This window comes from Phyllobates terribilis, unplaced genomic scaffold (genome assembly GCF_046119375.1).
Source record: "Phyllobates terribilis strain yellow unplaced genomic scaffold, ASM4611937v1 Scaffold_8__6_contigs__length_399053987, whole genome shotgun sequence".
Classification (NCBI taxonomy): Eukaryota; Metazoa; Chordata; class Amphibia; order Anura; family Dendrobatidae; genus Phyllobates; species Phyllobates terribilis.
The window spans coordinates 301,696,924-301,714,679 of record NW_027362768.1 but is presented as its reverse complement, the minus strand read 5'-3'; the positions used below and the strand labels follow the sequence as shown (position 1 = coordinate 301,714,679).

Here is a 17,756-nt window from a genome sequence, read left to right as displayed (position 1 = left end):
AGAGGTGTTAGACAGGCCATACACATCAGATGACAGTCAGCCAAACCACTAATCGTCCGATAACTATCCCTCCCAAGTCCCAGCTTGGCCGAGCATTCATGTGTTCTCTACGAGAAAGCATCTTGCCAGAAGTATCTGTCAGCTCCTTATCTCCTCATCGAACAAAAGTTGATTCATCCTTAAAGAAGCACTTTCAAAACGTTTTATTGCCTAAACCTGTATAAATGTATACGGTAGTATATGTAGTATATGGTAATATATTCACCGATCGTAATCTTTCCCGGTGGTCAGCTCCGCTCCTCTTATTAGTCACGTAACGGCATTTCCAATCAGCCAATCACACCGGGGTCTGTCTGAGCCGTAAGTTGCTGTTACTAAGTAAAGTGTCATAACAAGGCTCAGATCGGGGCGCCGTAGACGTAAATTGTAGCAGTGACTTCCGGCTCAGACCTAGACCCCAGTGTGATCCAGAGAGCCAGAATAGAAGTCACATGAGTGAGGAGAGGACCATAGCCGCAATGGTAGCTGCGGAAGACCACGATCGGTGAGTATATTATCACACTTAAAGTACACTATATATACATTTACACTGGTGTAAGCAATTAAGAGATTTGTAAGAATGCTTCTTCAAAGAGTATCTGTCATTAGCATCAACTATCCTAAGCCGTCTATATGGGCATGCAGGTCTTTAAAAGTTGAATACAACGATACCTTGATATCTGCGATCTGATGTCATATTCTAGATAAATTCATGTTTTTCTTAATATTTAAACGAGCTGTTAAGATCTATGGGCAGGATGTAGATCTCCCTGAGAATTTGCCTCCAGAGATTATTGTAAATGAAAGGAAGTGTTACCAGTGTGAGACATGTAATGACTGACAGTCTGCTCTCCTGATCTACATGTCTCACACTGGTAACGCCCCCTTTCATTTAAAATAAGCTCAGGAGACAGATTCTCAGTGAGATCTATGTCCGCCCCATAGATCTTAAGAGCTAATTTACATATTAAAAAAAACATAGATTTCTCTAGAATAAGACGACTTAGGCTTCTGTTTACCAGGGTAATATTCCGTTGCATTCACATATGTCGTGAAGAACTCGAGCGTATGCATGGTTGGAGAAGTTTAGGCGCCAAGTGATCATTTGTGATTTCTTTGAGACACTTTTTCGCTTTTTTGTCTTGTGTTATTCGCTGATGTTTTTTTGCTTCATTTTATTAAAAATGGCGCACGCGGAGAAGGTAAGTGGCGTAAAAATAAAAATTCTCTTATTTTTGTCTTTAAAGGGAACTGCCCAAACCGCGTGAAGCACGAATAGTAGCCTGGCTGCATTGTATGAGATGTCTCTGAAACGCCGGAGCATTTAAAGCCAGGGACCATAGCTTGAGACGAGGCTAGCCTAACGCTGCTGCAGGTGATTGACATGTCTCTCCCTCGCATGTACATAGAGAGAGGCCTGGCAATCATCTCTAGCAGTGCTGGGAAGAGCCGGCCAAAGACTAGACTAGTCCGGAGCGTTTCAGAGAATATGTCTGGCTGAATTCATGCAGCCCAGAATTTAGGCATCACCGGACAAGTTCCCTTTAACCAGTAATTGTGGTTTTCTAGCACCGAAAGTTACAAATCCTTTAAAAAGGACTGTGTGAGGGACAAAAGTTCACACATAAAGCCGTATCACCTAGTAGATATAGTGAAAGGCGATCGTATGCACTCACCTGGCGGTGTTGTGTGAAGACACAACATCGGTAGATGCGTATAACCACTGTGGCGACCCTATAATTAGAAGAAAGAATCTTCTTGCAGATGTATAATAGTAGGGGAGGACGATATCCTGTTATACGGGCTTGCGCTGCTTTAAAGTAGGAGCCTTTTGTGTTCGAAAATGGTTCTTTATTGTCCCAACGCGTTTCGGGGCCTTTATCAAGGTTAAAATTTCAAATATCAATATTAATGATACCTTGATAAAGTTGCCGAAACGCTTTGGTACAATAAAGAACCATTTTGGAACACACAAGCCTCTCATTTACCGCAGCACAACCCGTACAACATGATATCTTCCTGCTCTACTTAATCCTTTAAGAAGTCGCATGTTTGTCTTAAAAAAAAATGCGCCAAATTTGAAAACTCACCCAGAAGCTTGACTCCAGACAGGGACTGGAGTAAGATGCGGGAAAAAAATATTTGGTAAAATTTGCATTTCATGAATCTGTTTAGAATGTCTAAATAAGAAAAACTATTGAGGAAATTGAAAAAAAAAAAAAGAAAAACTTAAAGAAAGATTAAAATGTGTCGCAAAACGAATAGAAAATAAGTAAAAAATACCAAAGCCACTAATAAAGAGCAAATTACTCCAGAAGACTGGATAAACAGTGATGATGAATTCGGGCCTTAGTCTTTAACAATCCCGGTCACTTCTTTTTATAGCGGTTGTCCATAAAATTACCACCCATCCTGCAAATAGGTTATAAATGTTGACTTTGATCTCAGGAGGTCTGACTGCTGTGACCATCACTGATCCTGAGAATGGCGGTCCCAAAGTCCTCTGTGTGAATGGAGATGTAGTGCACATTCGTGACTAATGCTCCGTTCACTTCTTTGGGTCAATGGGAGCAGTAGACAACCATTTACACAAGTGACTTTTAGGCTTCCATTTTTGTTGTTGTCTTGGGTCCTAGCAGTTGAACATTGTCTATTTGTGACATTTTTCAGTAATATCACTTTGAAGTGAATGAGCCATACTTCTAAACTCCCTGAATAGTTGGAGAATCCACCGAGCACCGCAAAAGGTAACATTGGTGGCCAGCTCCTCCATTGGTGGCCAACTCCTCATTGTTTGATCCATGGGGCTTCCTCTGATTAGAACAATGGAGGTATTTGGAACCCTATTATCTGTGCCTTTAGGGTGAGGCCACACAGTCTAGTTTTTTAGGACAATTTGAAGGCAAAATCAGGCTTGAATCATACACTTCAGCCCTCTGTGATACCCAGTGACTGCCCGATTTTGAAACCGAATTGCGCACCCATTGGGCATCATAAAGGATCAAGTTTTGGTAACTTGCTGCAATATCCAGTGTTTCTGATCTCCCAAAGTACAAATCTCTGCTCGTCTTTAAATCTACTCCTGGTTGTTTATACATTTGCCTCAAAAACCTGACCAAAACCTGACTGTGTGACCTCAACCTCATTATTAATCTTCTTATTGTGTCTGTTGGGATCAGATGTGCTTTTCTGTAACAGTATATCTTCCACATATTGGCTGGGCTCTCGCACAGCGTTCAGCTCACGTGTAGCATGCGTCCGAGGTGCGTCTGCAGAGAAGCCACTTCCTAAATGTCTCGGCATCCTTCCGCTGCTGCTACACATTAATTGCTAATGACTTGCCTATTGTTAACGGTCACATCCAGCATGGCCATTATCAGTAAGCAGAGTTGTATGTACTACCACCAGCCTTTCTTTAGGAGACTTATTATCTCATAATAACTGCAATAAAATACTTTCCCGCTGCTCTTTTTTATTTTGTTGTCCTCCAGTGCTAATTGCTTGCTGATTAGTTGCTGCAATGACATTTCTCACATTTAATAGTTACTGATTCTGAAAGGGAATAATCTTCACATACCAATTTTGTATCATGCGCTTTCTTGTAAAAATCGCAGTGTTTATTGTAATGTACAATGTATATTTTTTTTATGTGTGTGTATATATATATATATATATATATATATATATGTGTGTGTGTTTGTATATAATATAATTTTTTTATATTAAACTTTACATTTTACGTTTAGACATGATCCTAGTTCCACTCCTCATTGAAGAGTCCTGGTTTGACCATAGTATGTCCCAATAACCATTTTTTTTCCTTCTCTTGTGACACTCGAGGGGATCTAACATACTGAGATATGTGCACATGGAAGTATCACTGGTCCCCTTGTATATATGCTGGAATTCAGTTATCTGAAAATTCATGATTCCTTCTATTAATTTGGGTCTTACTGTTCACTAACGGAGGCCACTGTCTAATTCAATAGAGGTTCCTGTATGATGTAATTGCATGGACTGTTCCACCTAAGTTCTCTACAGGGGAAAACAGAATCTCCTATCACAGTTAATGATGATGACTACACAGCTCTTTTCACACAGCAGGAGATCACAGCCTCCCTGACTATTTTCTTATAATATATTTGCTTGTTTAGTGGAATATAGAGGGAAGGTTAATCACACTGTTAATACAGCAGGCAGAGATGGTACTGACAATAGTTGCCCGTGTGGTTCTGTGTCGATGCATCATAGGATTGATAGTGACGAATAGAGGCATAAAATGCATGATGGAGGCTGGAGGAAAGCAAAACAGAGCCTGAACTGCAGGGAAGTACACCCTGTTTGAAAGGTGCAAATTGTGATAATCAGGTAGGGTTCATGGATGGGGAAAAATAAATCCACTGGGCTGCTTCTTTAATTTACAGAATGGAAATGAAATGTCCATTGTGTCTCCCAACTAGAAAGGCACTTGAAAGGGTATTCTAAAGTTTGAAAGATATACCCTTATCTGAGATTCATTCATTCTTATGAGCATGCCAAAGACCAGTCGAGTTCAGCGCTTGGTTATATCCCCGTCCATCCTATTAAGTGTGAATGGAGTGGCAATGTACATGATCGACCACCGCTCCATTCACACCGGGTTATTCAGAGCCCCGGTACTTGGGATCAGGAGGGGTTTCAGCAGTCGGAACCCCAACGATCGGGAAGTTATGCACTATCCAGTGAATAGGGGACAAGTTTCAAACTTGAGAAAACCCCTTTAATGGCAAACTTTTTAAATTCTTGCACAGAAACATCTGCAGCTTACTTTCCGTATACAATGTTAGCCACTGGACCCTTATATAGAAAAGGAACAAACCTAGAAGGGACAAAGAGTGCAATAGGGTCTTATCTGGGTTAAGTGTGGAGAAGAATGCGCACTAGCGTGCTCACCTGATAAGGTTGTGTGAACACAACCACTGAAAGAGGCTTAGGCTGCTGCAGACCCACGAGAAAGAAATCAAAGGTGCTGGAATGGTATGGGTTCACCTACGCTGCCGTCAGTTGATAAGAAGAAGACAGGAATCCGAAAATCAATTGCTGCGGTTTATCGGTCAACGCGTTTTGAAGTTTCAATGACCGTCTCCTACCTCCTCTCCTCCCTGCGCAATCTCATCTTGTGCCACTTTGGAGCATAATTGCCTCTTGCTGTCAGCTACTGATTGATTATGTCTCTTTCTTCCAGACTGCTTGGCCACTTGAGACTCTGTGACATGGGGTAGGGGATATCTAAGACAATCGAAAAACGCTGAAAAACCTATATGGATGCGTTTGCATAAGAAGAGCCCCCTTTACCCAGCAGTAAAGTGTCACGCACAGTGTGGGAAAGACTAAGTGCAACACGAAGGGATGAGGAAAAGGTAGACAACGCTAGGGAAAGGATGAGTGGACACCCCTAGGCAGATCTAATATCACCCTACCTGTCCTACCGTCCCTATATAGGTTCCGCACCTATCGTCGCACAGGAGAACTAATCCCTATATCCCTAGAGCTAGGCCCTAGATGGGGGGGGGGGGGGAGAGAACTGGTCAGTCCCCCCCCCCCATAAACTAAAGACAAAAATGGAGACAAACAAGGGGGGTAAAACTTAGCTTGAGCAGACACCAGAGAGCTAACACCAAACATCCTCCAAGGGCACCAGAGAGGAAGCAACTGACTGCTATTGCTCCAAGCCTTCACAAGGGAAAATGAGAATATCACCGGCGACTCCCTGCAGCAGACTGAGAGTTTATAAACACCCAGGTTGTGTTAATCAGAGTAGGATGGAGGTTGGCGCTGGGTACAAAAGTCAGAAGAATTAAGAAGGCGTCTGCAATACCATACGAAGTGACCTTCTGCAGCCAGATCCAGAGCGACTGTCTGTTACATCTGACACACCTGTGACATAAAGTCATCGTAGACTCTATGTAACAATGACTGAACCTTTGTTTTCTAACCTGCCTTGTATTGACTTTCCGCTTTAAAAATGCTGAATGCCTAGAATAAGAAATTTACAGATAGTAAGTCAGGACCATCTCTGTGGGTCGAGCACCTCATTTTGCAAGCCTTCCTTTATTACTACTGTTTAACACTGATCCGCCAACGCTCTTATTACAGCATAAGTTATCCGATGACCCGTATATCTTCCTTGTGTCTTTTGTCGCATTTATGAAATCTGTCCCTCTAATCATGTCCGAATTCCAGTCATGTCGGTGGAATCATCAGATTAATAGAGGCGATTAAGCACCTGTCTCGGTGCCGCAGCATTTTCGCAAAAGTAATTAAACTGAAATAAATCTTTCAATTAGTTTTCGCTAAAAAATCTCAGGCTATTAAGAATATCACAAGCTATTAAGAATATCACAAGCTATTAAGGTGAAGATGGGAGATCATTTATTCTCCGTCCTGCTGGGTTTCTCTTCTCCTCTAATTTTCCTGATTTCTTTTGCAGGGGCAGCCTGGTATCGTCCCTTGAAGTAATCTGTCTCAGAGACCGAACTCTACAGGGGGAAAGGGACATAAAGCACAGCATCAGCTTTGAAATTAAGCTGCCCCACGTGGCACAGAGCCAAGGTAGCAAGCTTTTATCCTGGACATTATTTCTATTTAATTAAAATTTAAACTTTCATTGTGGTGTGCAAAAAGATAAAAGAACTGGCGGAATATATTGTATTGTTTGAAGTTGTCTTTTCTGGGATACACATTCTGTAGAGTTGGTCCTCTGCCAATAAGAACGTAATACTTCTCCCTTTTTTGCAGCTTACCTTCATAAGTTAGCATGCCAATAATTTCGAACTTGTATACCAAATTTTTCATGTTCAAATAGTAGCTGCAGAGCAAAATAAAACCTTTTTTTTCTTAATTGTGCCTCTCCACAGCAGAGGTATTAGCAATCAAAGTATATGGGACTTGGAGTTAACTTTTGTTAAGCCCAAGTGGGTGTTATCATATTAGATTAGTTTTCACTGGGGGGCGTGTACTTCTTCTCCCGGTATGATGCTGACCAATCAGAAGCGGAAATCAACACAAAAAAAAAAGAACACACCCCCACCATAGCTTAGGTTTCTCAGTGTGAGAAATGTGAGGCTACAGCTCTGATCTCCCGGTCTAACCTCCTGCATGATTAGACAGTGCAGCTGAGTTTAGCTGTGTCACTTTACAAACCTCTCCTCCTCTCATTGCACTGTCGGCTCTGCTATGCTTCCCCTCCACCCACACTGCCTATCCAAAGAGGAGTCTTACATATGTCTTTTATGCTCACAGCATCTTGTAATTTCTCTGCATTGAGAGCACAACAAGCTACTCCTGTGTGTATCTGGCCGTGGGATGAAAAATGTTCTATGTGGTTTACCATATAGTGTCCTAATAATATAATCACATAGTGCTCAAATAATATTGCAATAAGTTGCCTAAATGCAAATGCACAGACAACTGCCTACATAACACCTTCCAATATTTTTCCAACTGTGGGATTTTGGTGAAAGGTCTGGGTGCAAAGACCACTAATTCCAATGGTGATTCCTTTGGTATAGAAATGTGATGCCCAACCATGACCTCTCTGCATGACAGCTGCAGGACCATTATCTAGTGTCTTTCTACAATCCTGGCTCTTATTCCTGAGGCGTTAGGTTTTGGCCACCATGTGGTATTTGGCTTGTCCCATGTGGCCACAAGTCTTGTTAGTGAGTCCTTCTCCCACCTTGGTCTAGAATAAAAGAGATGGTTGGAGGTTTGTTTGCCAAAATGAAGGAGCAGAAGCACTCAGCCAAGCTCTTTTTGCCCCCAAGACTGAAGAGAGACTTTAGCCCTTCTTCAGTCTTGGTATGAATTTAGGCGAAAAAGAAATCAACTTAAACGTTTGTGTTCTGAAAACCTAAGTGAAGAGGAAAATCTTCTGTTATCCATGAAGCAGTGATGCCTTTAAACATGATATTATTTTTTCCCAGGGTTTTGCCCAATTACTTATTTTAGTACAATTTCTTCAACTTTTTTTTTCAGGTTGCCCTAAAGCTGTCGGATGGGAAAAAAACCAAAAAGGTGGTATGGGTCCCCGAATGGTGAATCTGAGTGAATGTATGGACCCCAAGAGGTAAATAAGGGTAATTGTTTGGCGATAATAATTCATAGGGTTTATTGTAATTGCTATAATCAGATATTATCAATTTGGGGTACTCCCATGTAACACATTGGTTGCATTTCCTATGGAACAAAATATAAGTAATGCCCACCTTTTAAGATCCTCGTGGGTATGTAGAAGGGTGCATTGACCCCACTCACTGGCATTGTTATTTTCTCATGCGATTGGGCAGGGTTGTGTCACCCTCCTATAGACAGAGAAGGGATTTACATCATCAGACAAGACATGGTGTGGATATACTTTGTCTGAGAATGGGCATAACTTACATCTGGGCCAATGTTGGCCACTAATTTCAGAGTTTTTATTTTTTAGGCTAGCAGAATCATCAGTGGATCTTAACCTAAAGTTGATGCGCTGGAGACTTGTGCCCACTCTGGACTTGGAGAAAGTGATCTCCACTAAGTGTTTGTTACTGGGGGCAGGTACACTCGGGTGCAATGTGGCCAGGACGTTAATGGTACGTTTTAGTCTAAATATCCACCATGAGTTTCAAAAATTGTGTAATGTTACATGTGCAATCTTTGCTTCTGCACGGGGTCCCCGTAGGTAATGGCCAACTTATAAACATTCATCTGCTGTGTGCTAGATTGTGTATAAGGGAATGAGGAGTTATCGAGAAGATGTAAGTGGTTGCTCTACGAGAAGATGTTGGAGAACAAGGATCCCACATATAGGGCCCTTCATGTGTCAGTGTCCACCACTGACGAGTATGCTTGCTTGTGTCTCCGACATTTATCCATGGAATTGACAATGTCTACTGTCGATATGTCCAAAGTCTATGTGACTGAGAGATATTTTGGTCAGTAGTGAGCCCCAACTCCTCATCCTGTGGATGGGTGATAAGTTGGAGTCTATTATACAACCTCTTTAAAGGGCTTTTCCAGTTTCATAAAACCCCTGTCTCCTGGCTGCCACTGTTAACAAAAAAAAAAGTCAACAAACTGAGCTTTGGTCTCCCTTCCTGTGCCCAGGACGGAGTCTCCACTGCTGCTCCCAGTGTCTGTTCTTGTCTGCAGCTCTAACATTGTGTGGACAGTGCTGCAGCCAATCAGTGAACTAAGCAGCTTGGACAGAGATGTCGAGCTCAGTGATTGGCGGCAGCACTGACAACGTAACATAAGCACTGTAAACATTAACAGACATCTGGAGCAGCACCGGAGACACAGGGCTGGTCTCACGGAGGGAGAGTAAAGGACCGTTGTGTTTTTTTTTTTTTGTTTTTTTTTGTTTTATAAAAAACAATACTGCAAATGGGGCACGGGAGTTTTTCAAAACCAGAAAAGCCCCCTTTAAGAACACAATTTAACAATTGAAGACCTGAAAGGGGGAGATTTATCTACAGCAGCGAGGAGTTGACAGATTTCAATTATAATAATATATACCAATTTTCGGTGTAATTAAAGGAATCTTTTGGGCTCTATCGCCTAAGCCTGCCAACTTTTTAATAAAGTAGCAAGGCAAGTGCAAAAAAACTTGCAAAATGTTTGCATAAAAAAAACTTTTTTACGCCTGAAAACTGCCGTGCAGATGACGATAAATTCCCCTTATAATCTGATTTTTAACCTTTCTGGTGCAGCAGTCACTTTGATACGGGGTCTTGGGTTGAATTGCCATATTTTGCTCTGTTGTGCTTTTTTGCACCTGGCTCTTAGCCGTGATCCTTGCAGGTAGTTTGACTTGTAATTTAGTGACATTATGGGAGAGAGGGAATGCTCGACCGTCACAGACATCTGCACGGTGTTTGTGTATAGAGCAGGCGGGCACATAGTGATGTGATTTTCCACTGTCTGCCTCCTCCAGTCTGAAGCCGGGCGCCGGAAGAAGAGTCACAGGGAGCCAATGTCATTTTCTCCAAAATCATCCCAGTGCATGTGGCTCTGCTGAAGCCTCTACAAGTGTTAACGCAAAGTCTGACACCTCTGACCACAAATTGGCCAGGATTCAGGGCATGAAACGGCCGTACTGCAAGAATAAAATAAGGAAAAAAAACTTGCACTAGCAAGTTTCACCTGTGACTCAGATCTAAGATGGACATATCTCTATGAAGTACATTTTTTGGGACACTCTGTTCGCAAAAAACGGACATGTGAAGAGCATTGTAGACTTCAATTTTTTACATGTTCTATCCATGATTTTCCCTTATGATAGTGGTTGCTTAGAGTAACAAAATTACACTAAGTTTCTGCCTGCAATCTTCTTTTAATTATTTCATACTTAAATTCTTTTTTTTTGCGACCACAAAAGATCACTAAAACATGTTAATTTGTGTTCGCCTTATTATTTATATATATATGTGTATATATGTATATATGTATATATATATATGTATATATGTATATATATATATATATATATATATATATATATATATATATATATATATATATATATATATATATATATATATATATATATATACAGTTAGGTCTATATATATTTGGACAGACAACATTTTTCTAATTTTGGTTCTAGACATTACCACAATGAATTTTAAACAAAACAATTCAGATGCAGTTGAAGTTCAGACTTTCAGCTTTCATTTGAGGGTATCCACATTAAAATTGGATGAAGGGTTTAGGAGTTTCAGCTCCTTAACATGTGCCACCCTGTTTTTAAAGGGACCAAAAGTAATTGGACAATTGACTCCAAGGCTATTTCATCGACAGGTGTGGGCAATCCCTTCGTTATGTCATTCTCAATTAAGCAGATAAAAGGCCTGGAGTTAATTTGAGGTGTGATGCTTGCATTTGGAAGGTTTTGCTGTGAAGTAAACATGCGGTCAAAGGAGCTCTCCATGCAGGTGAAACAAGCCATCCTTAAGCTGCAAAAACAGCAAAAACCCATCCGAGAAATTGCTACAATATTAGGAGTGGCAAAATCTACAGTTTGGTACATCCTGAGAAAGAAAGAAAGCACTGGTGAACTCATCAATGCAAAAAGACCTGGACGCCCACTGAAGACAACAGTGGTGGATGATCGCAGAATAATCTCCATGGTGAAGAGAAACCCCTTCACAACAGCCAACCAATTGAACAACACTCTCCAGGATGTAGGCGTATCAATATCCAAATCTACCATAAAGAGAAGACTGCATGAAAGTAAATACAGAGGGTTCACTGCACGGTGCAAGGCAGTCATAAGCATCAAGAATAAAAAGGCTAGACTGGACTTTGCTAAAAAACATCTAAAAAAAGCCAGCACAGTCCTGGAAGAACATTCTTTGGACAGATGAAACCAAGATCAACCTCTACCAGAATGATGGAAAGAGAAAAGTATGGCAAAGGCGTGGTACAGCTCATGATCCAAAGCATACCACACCATCTGTAAAACATGGCGGAGGCAGTGTGATGGCTTGGGCATGCATGGCTGCCAGTGGCACTGGGTCACTAGTGTTTATTGATGATGTGACACAGGACAGAAGCAGCCGATTGAATTCTGATGTATTCAGAGCCATACTGTGTGCTCAGATCCAGCCAAATGCAGCCAAACTGATTGGTCGTCGTTTCATACTACAGATGGACAATGACCCAAAACATAAAGCCAAAGCAACCCAGGAGTTTATTAAAGCAAAGAAGTGAAATATTCTTGAATGGCCAAGTCAGTCACCTGATCTCAACTCAATTGAGCATGCATTTCACTTGTTAAAGACTAAACTTCAGACAGAAAGGCCCACAAACAAACAGCAACTGAAAACCAATGCAGTGAAGGCCTGGCAGAGCATCAAAAAGGAGGAAACACAGCGTCTGGTGATGTCCATGCGTTCAAGACTTCAGGCAGTCATTGCCAACAAAGGGTTTTCAACCAAGTACTAGAAATGAACATTTTATTTCCAATTATTTAATCTGTCCAATTACTTTTGGTCCCTTTAAAAACAGGGTGGCACATGTTAAGGAGCTGAAACTCCTAAACCCTTCATCCAATTTTAATGTGGATACCCTCAAATGAAAGCTGAAAGTCTGAACTTCAACTGCATCTGAATTGTTTTGTTTAAAATTCATTGTGGTAATGTCTAGAAACAAAATTAGAAAAATGTTGTTTCTATCCAAATATATATGGACCTAACTGTGTGTGTGTGTGTGTGTGTGTGTGCGTGTGTGTGTGCATATACAGTGCCTACAAGTAGTATTCAACCCCCTGCAGATTTAGCTGGTTGACACATGCGGAATTAACTTGGCATTGTGACATTTGTACTGTAGATCAGCCTGGAAGTGGGAAATGCACTGCAGCAAATTTTGTTTCTGTTTTTTTTTTTTTTTTAAAAACGTTAAAAGTTAATTCAGAGTGTCATTTATTATTCAACCCCTCAAACCACAAGAATTCTGTTTGGTCCCCCAAAAGTATTAAGAAGTAGTTCAGGCACCAAGAATAATGAGCTTCACATGTGTGAATTAAAGATCTCTTTTGCCAGCCTTTTCTGACTATTTAAGACCCTCCCCAAACTTGTGAACAGCACTCAGACATGGTCAACATGGGAAAGACAAAGGAGCATTCCAAGGCCATCAGAGACAAGATCGTGGAGGGTCACAAGGCTGGCAAGGGGTACAAAACCCTTTCCAAGGAGTTGGGCCTACCTGTCTCCACTGTTGGGAGCATCATCCGTAAGTGGAAGGCTTATGGAACTACTGTTAGCCTTCCACGGCCAGGACAGCCTTTGAAAGTGTCCTCCCGTGCCGAGGCCAGGCTTGTCCGAAGAGTCAAGGCTAACCCAAGGACAACAAGGAAGGAGCTCCGGGAAGATCTCATGGCAGTGGGGACATTGGTTTCAGTCAATACCATAAGTAACGTACTCCACCGCAATGGTCTCCGTTCCAGACGAGCCCGTAAGGTACCTTTACTTTCAAAGCGTCATGTCAAGGCTCGTCTACAGTTTGCTCATGATCACTTGGAGGACTCTGAGACAGACTGGTTCAAGGTTCTATGGTCTGATGAGACCAAGATCGAGATCTTTGGTGCCAACCACACACGTGACGTTTGGAGACTGGATGGCACTGCATACGGCCCCAAGAATACCATCCCTACAGTCAAGCATGGTGGTGGAAGCATCATGCTGTGGGGCTGTTTCTCTGCCAAGGGGCCTGGCCATCTGGTCCGCATCCATGGGAAGATGGATAGCACTGCCTACCTGGAGATTTTGGCCAAGAACCTCCGCTCCTCCATCAAGGATCTTAAGATGGGTCGTAATTTCATCTTCCAACAAGACAACGACCCAAAGCACACAGCCAAGAAAACCAAGGCCTGGTTCAAGAGGGAAAATGTCAAGGTGTTGGAGTGGCCTAGTCAGTCTCCTGACCTTAACCCAATTGAAAACTTGTGGAAGGAGCTCAAGGATAAAGTCCACATGAGACACCCAAAGAACCTAGATAACTTGGAGAAGATCTGCATGGAGGAGTGGGCCAAGATAACTCCACAGACCTGTGCCGGCCTGATCAGGTCTTATAAAAGACGATTATTAGCTGTAATTGCAAACAAGGGTTATTCCACAAAATATTAAACATAGGGGTTGTATAATAATTGACCCACACGTTTATGTTTAAAATTTAATAAAATTCAACTGAGCAACATAACTTTTTGGTTTGTAAAATTTATGCTTCTGTTCATAAAACCTACTCTCGTTTGCATTTTGAAGGCTCTAACTTATTTGCATCTTATCAAACCAGCTAAATCTGCAGGGGGTTGAATACTACTTGTAGGCACTGTGTGTGTGTGTATATATATGTGTATATATATATGTGTATATATATATATATATATATATATATATATATATATATATATATATATATATATATATATATATATATATATATATATATATATATATATATATATATATATATATATATTTAGCACAGACCAAAAGTTTGGACACACCTTCCCATTTAAAGATTTTTCTGTATTTTCATGACTATGAAAATTGTACATTCACACTGAAGACATCAAAGCTATGATTCACTCTGCGGTCCAGCTCACCCTAAACCATCTCGATTGGGTTCAGGTCTGGTGACTGTGGAGGCCAGGTCATCTGGCGTAGCACCCCATCACTCTCCTTCTTGGTCAAATAGCCCTTACACAGCCTGGAGGTGTGTTTGGGTTCATTGTCCTGTTGAAAAATAAATTATGGTCCAACTAAACGCAAACCGGATGGAATAGCATGCCGCTGCAAGATGCTGTGGTAGCCATGCTGGTTCAGTATGCCTTCAATTTTGAATAAATCCCCAACAGTGTCACCAGCAAAGCTCCAAGAAGGAGAGCGATGGGGTGCTACGCCAGGTGACCTGGCCTCCACAGTCACCAGACCTGAACCCAATCGAGATGGTTTGGGGTGAGCTGGACCGCAGAGTGAAGGCAAAAGGGCCAACAAGTGCTAAGCATCTCTGGGAACTCCTTCAAGATTGTTGGAAGACCATTTCCGGTGACTACCTCTTGAAGCTCATCAAGAGAATGCCAAGAGTGTGCAAAGCAGTCATCAAAGCAAAAGATGGCTACTTTGAAGAACCTAGAATATAAGACATATTTTCAGTTGTTTCACACTTTTTTGTTAAGTATATAATTCCACATGTGTTAATTCATAGTTTTGATGCCTTCAGTGTGAATGTACAATTTTCATAGTCATGAAAATACAGAAAAATCTTTAAGTGAGAAGGTGTGTCCAAACTTTTGGTCTGTACTGTAGATAGAGATATATATAGATAGATAGATAGATAGATAGATATACACAGCTCTGGCAAAAATTAAGAGACCACTGCAAAATTTTCATTTTCTCTGGTTTTTCTCTTCATAGGTATATTTTTGAGTAAAATGTACATTGTTGTTTTATTCTATAAACTACTGACAACATGCCTCCGAAATTCAAAGCTAAAAATTTTGTATTTATTTGCATCAAATTATAAATCGTCAAAATAATAAAATAGAAACAGTGCTTTCAGACCTCAAATAATGCAAAGAAAACAAGTTCTTCATTTAGAAACAACAGTACTCATGTTTTAACTCAGGAAGAGTTCAGAAATCAATATTTGGTGGAATAACCCACAGCTTTCATGCGTCTTGGCTGCTTTCCACCAGTCTTTCACACTGCTTTTGGGTGACCTTATGCCACAAAAATGTAAGCAGTTATTCTTTGTTTTATGGCTTGTGACTATCCATCTTCCTCTTGATTACATTCCAGTGGTTTTCAATGGGGTTCAGGTCTGGAGATTGGGCTGGCCATGACAGGGTCTTGATGTGGTGCGCCTTCATCCACACATTGATTGACCTAGCTGTGTGGCATGGGGCATTGTCCTGCTGGAAAAAACAGTCCTCAGAGTTGGAGAACATTGCCTGAGCAGAAGGAAGCAAGTGTGTTTCAAGGATAACCTTGTATGTGGCTTGATTCATACGTCCTTCGCAAAGATTAACCTGCCCAATTCCAGCCTTGCTGAAGTATCCCCAGATCATCACCGCACCTCCACCAAATGTCACAGTGGGTGCAAGACACTGTGGCTTGTATGCCTCTCCAGGTCTCCGTCTAACCATTAGACGACCAGGTGTTGGGCTAAGCTGAAAATTAGACTCATCAGAGAAGATTACCTTACTCCTGTCCTCTATGGTCCAATCCTTATGGTCTTTGGCAGACTTCAGCCTGGCTCTCCTTTGCTTTTCATTGATGAAAGGCTTTTTTCTAGCTTTACATGACTTGAGGTCTACCTCTAGGAGCCTGTTACGAACTGTTCTTGCCGTGCACTTCACCCCAGCTGCCATTTGCCATTCCTTTTGTAGGTCACTTGATGTCATCCTGTGGTTGCTGAGTGACATTCGAATAAGATGATGGTCATCCCGGTCAGTGGAGAGTCGTTTTCGCCCTCTGCCGGTCTGTGGCTTTGTTGTCCCCAATGTCTACTGCTTGACCCTGTTGTAATGGACTTCCGTCTTCGAAATTTTAAGGTTGGAGGCAACATGACTCTCACTGTATCCCTCTGCTAGTAAAGCCAGAATTGAGCCCTTCTTTTCCTCACTCAAGACTTTTCTTTTCAACTCCTTTGGCATGGTTAAGTTATTTTTTCATTCAAATTACTTTTGGGCTATTCCTAGCACTTGTTTTGCCATCCAGCTTGTCCTATTGCAAGAGGATTGTGAAGACGACAGCAGTGTTTTTTATACTTTCCCTCGTTACATAAGATTTGGTTCAGGTGATCACCTAATCAGAAGCACATTAAGTAGAATGAGGTGGACTTTGGTTGGAATTCAACTGACACTGGAATGGAAATGCTGTCAGACATGTAGAGATGGGGATTTTTAGAAAACTGTGCAGTGGTCTCTTCCTGATTTCTTCTATTACTGGGGCTGATATGTCAGCCCTAGCTACAGGGGAATTTTAGCCTCCTGCCTGTATATTAGAGCTGACTGGGTTTCTAGGACCCAGCAGTTCCTGTTCCTGCACCCAGTGATCACCTACTAACTGGGTCCAGAGGATAAAGCAGCGGAAGTGCTTCCTAATCTATATACAGAGATCGAGAAGGTAAACAGTAATAAACCATATTTATCTTCTCTCTGGGGAGTCTGGCTGTGTCTGACAGCATCTTTCCTTTCCCACAGTTTCACGACCTTGTGAAAGATGATTACACTGCATTGACATTTTAGGACATCAGTGCAGAGATAAGAGTGGACTGCCAGACGTTTATGGGCAGTCCAGAAGTAGTTAAAGGGGTTGCCTCATGTTGGCTTTTGAGGAGTACACTGATTCCCAACCTCCAGGCCTCTTGCTTACCAGGGGATGATGCACTTCTGAATGATTAACCGTTTAGGACAGTTGCGCCGGTGGCTCAATCTATGCTCTCTCCAGTGCTCCAAGCAGTGGCAGCTTTAAAATGAAAGCATCGGAGCACAAGAGTCCTGGATCTGACCAGTTTCAGAGAAAAAAAGGGTCTTGCAGGCATCATACTCCTTGCCTAGAAGACAGACCACCATTGATAGACTGTAAAGGTGGCCAGTAATGTAGACAGAATGAAGAACATGTGAAAAACGAGCAATCGGCTCACCTGTCCGGGTGCACGGCAAAACACTCCAGTAATAGCAACAGTCCAAACGATAGCCAGCACTCACATCTTCTTAAAAGAATTGCTTTATTGATCCAGTAGTATAAAAGGCACAAAAATGGTTGAACACAACACCATAAAAATTAAAAAGTCCATGACAAAGGACCATGTAGGTCTGAAATATGTTGCCTGGGAGCGCAGCTGATATTTCTTTTCTGCCTTTCTAATTTTGATGTTTTCAACCATTTTTTATGCCTTTTTTTATACTACTGTATTAATAAAGCCATTATTTTAGGAAGATGTGAGTGCTGTCATTTGGACTGTTACAGTGAAGAACACTATAGAATTAAAAATCCCTCCATTCTTGAGAACAGAGAGATTTTTTATTAAGAACTAAATTGCAAACTTGCTTGTTTTTCCAAGAACGTTGCACTTTTAACCATTGAAGAACTTGGTCATAGCCCTTTAACTTTGCATTTTGGAAGCAAATTAATTCTCTGTGCGAATTTGTGCATGGCCTTTAAACATTCCCGTAATATCGAGGCCCTCAA

The 17,756-nt window shown here is 41.5% G+C and overlaps 1 protein-coding gene across 2 annotated transcripts in view; it reads left to right on the top strand.

Annotated features, from left to right (window-relative positions):
* ATG7 (autophagy related 7) overlaps positions 1-17,756 on the top strand; it is a 265,019-nt gene that overhangs the window by 34,869 nt on the left and 212,394 nt on the right. For both annotated transcript variants that reach the window (XM_073644510.1, XM_073644509.1), the window contains exons 9-11: positions 6,509-6,630; positions 8,056-8,146; positions 8,507-8,651. In XM_073644510.1, the coding sequence (XP_073500611.1) occupies positions 6,509-6,630; positions 8,056-8,146; positions 8,507-8,651 (358 nt within the window). The remainder of the gene's footprint in view (positions 1-6,508; positions 6,631-8,055; positions 8,147-8,506; positions 8,652-17,756) is intronic.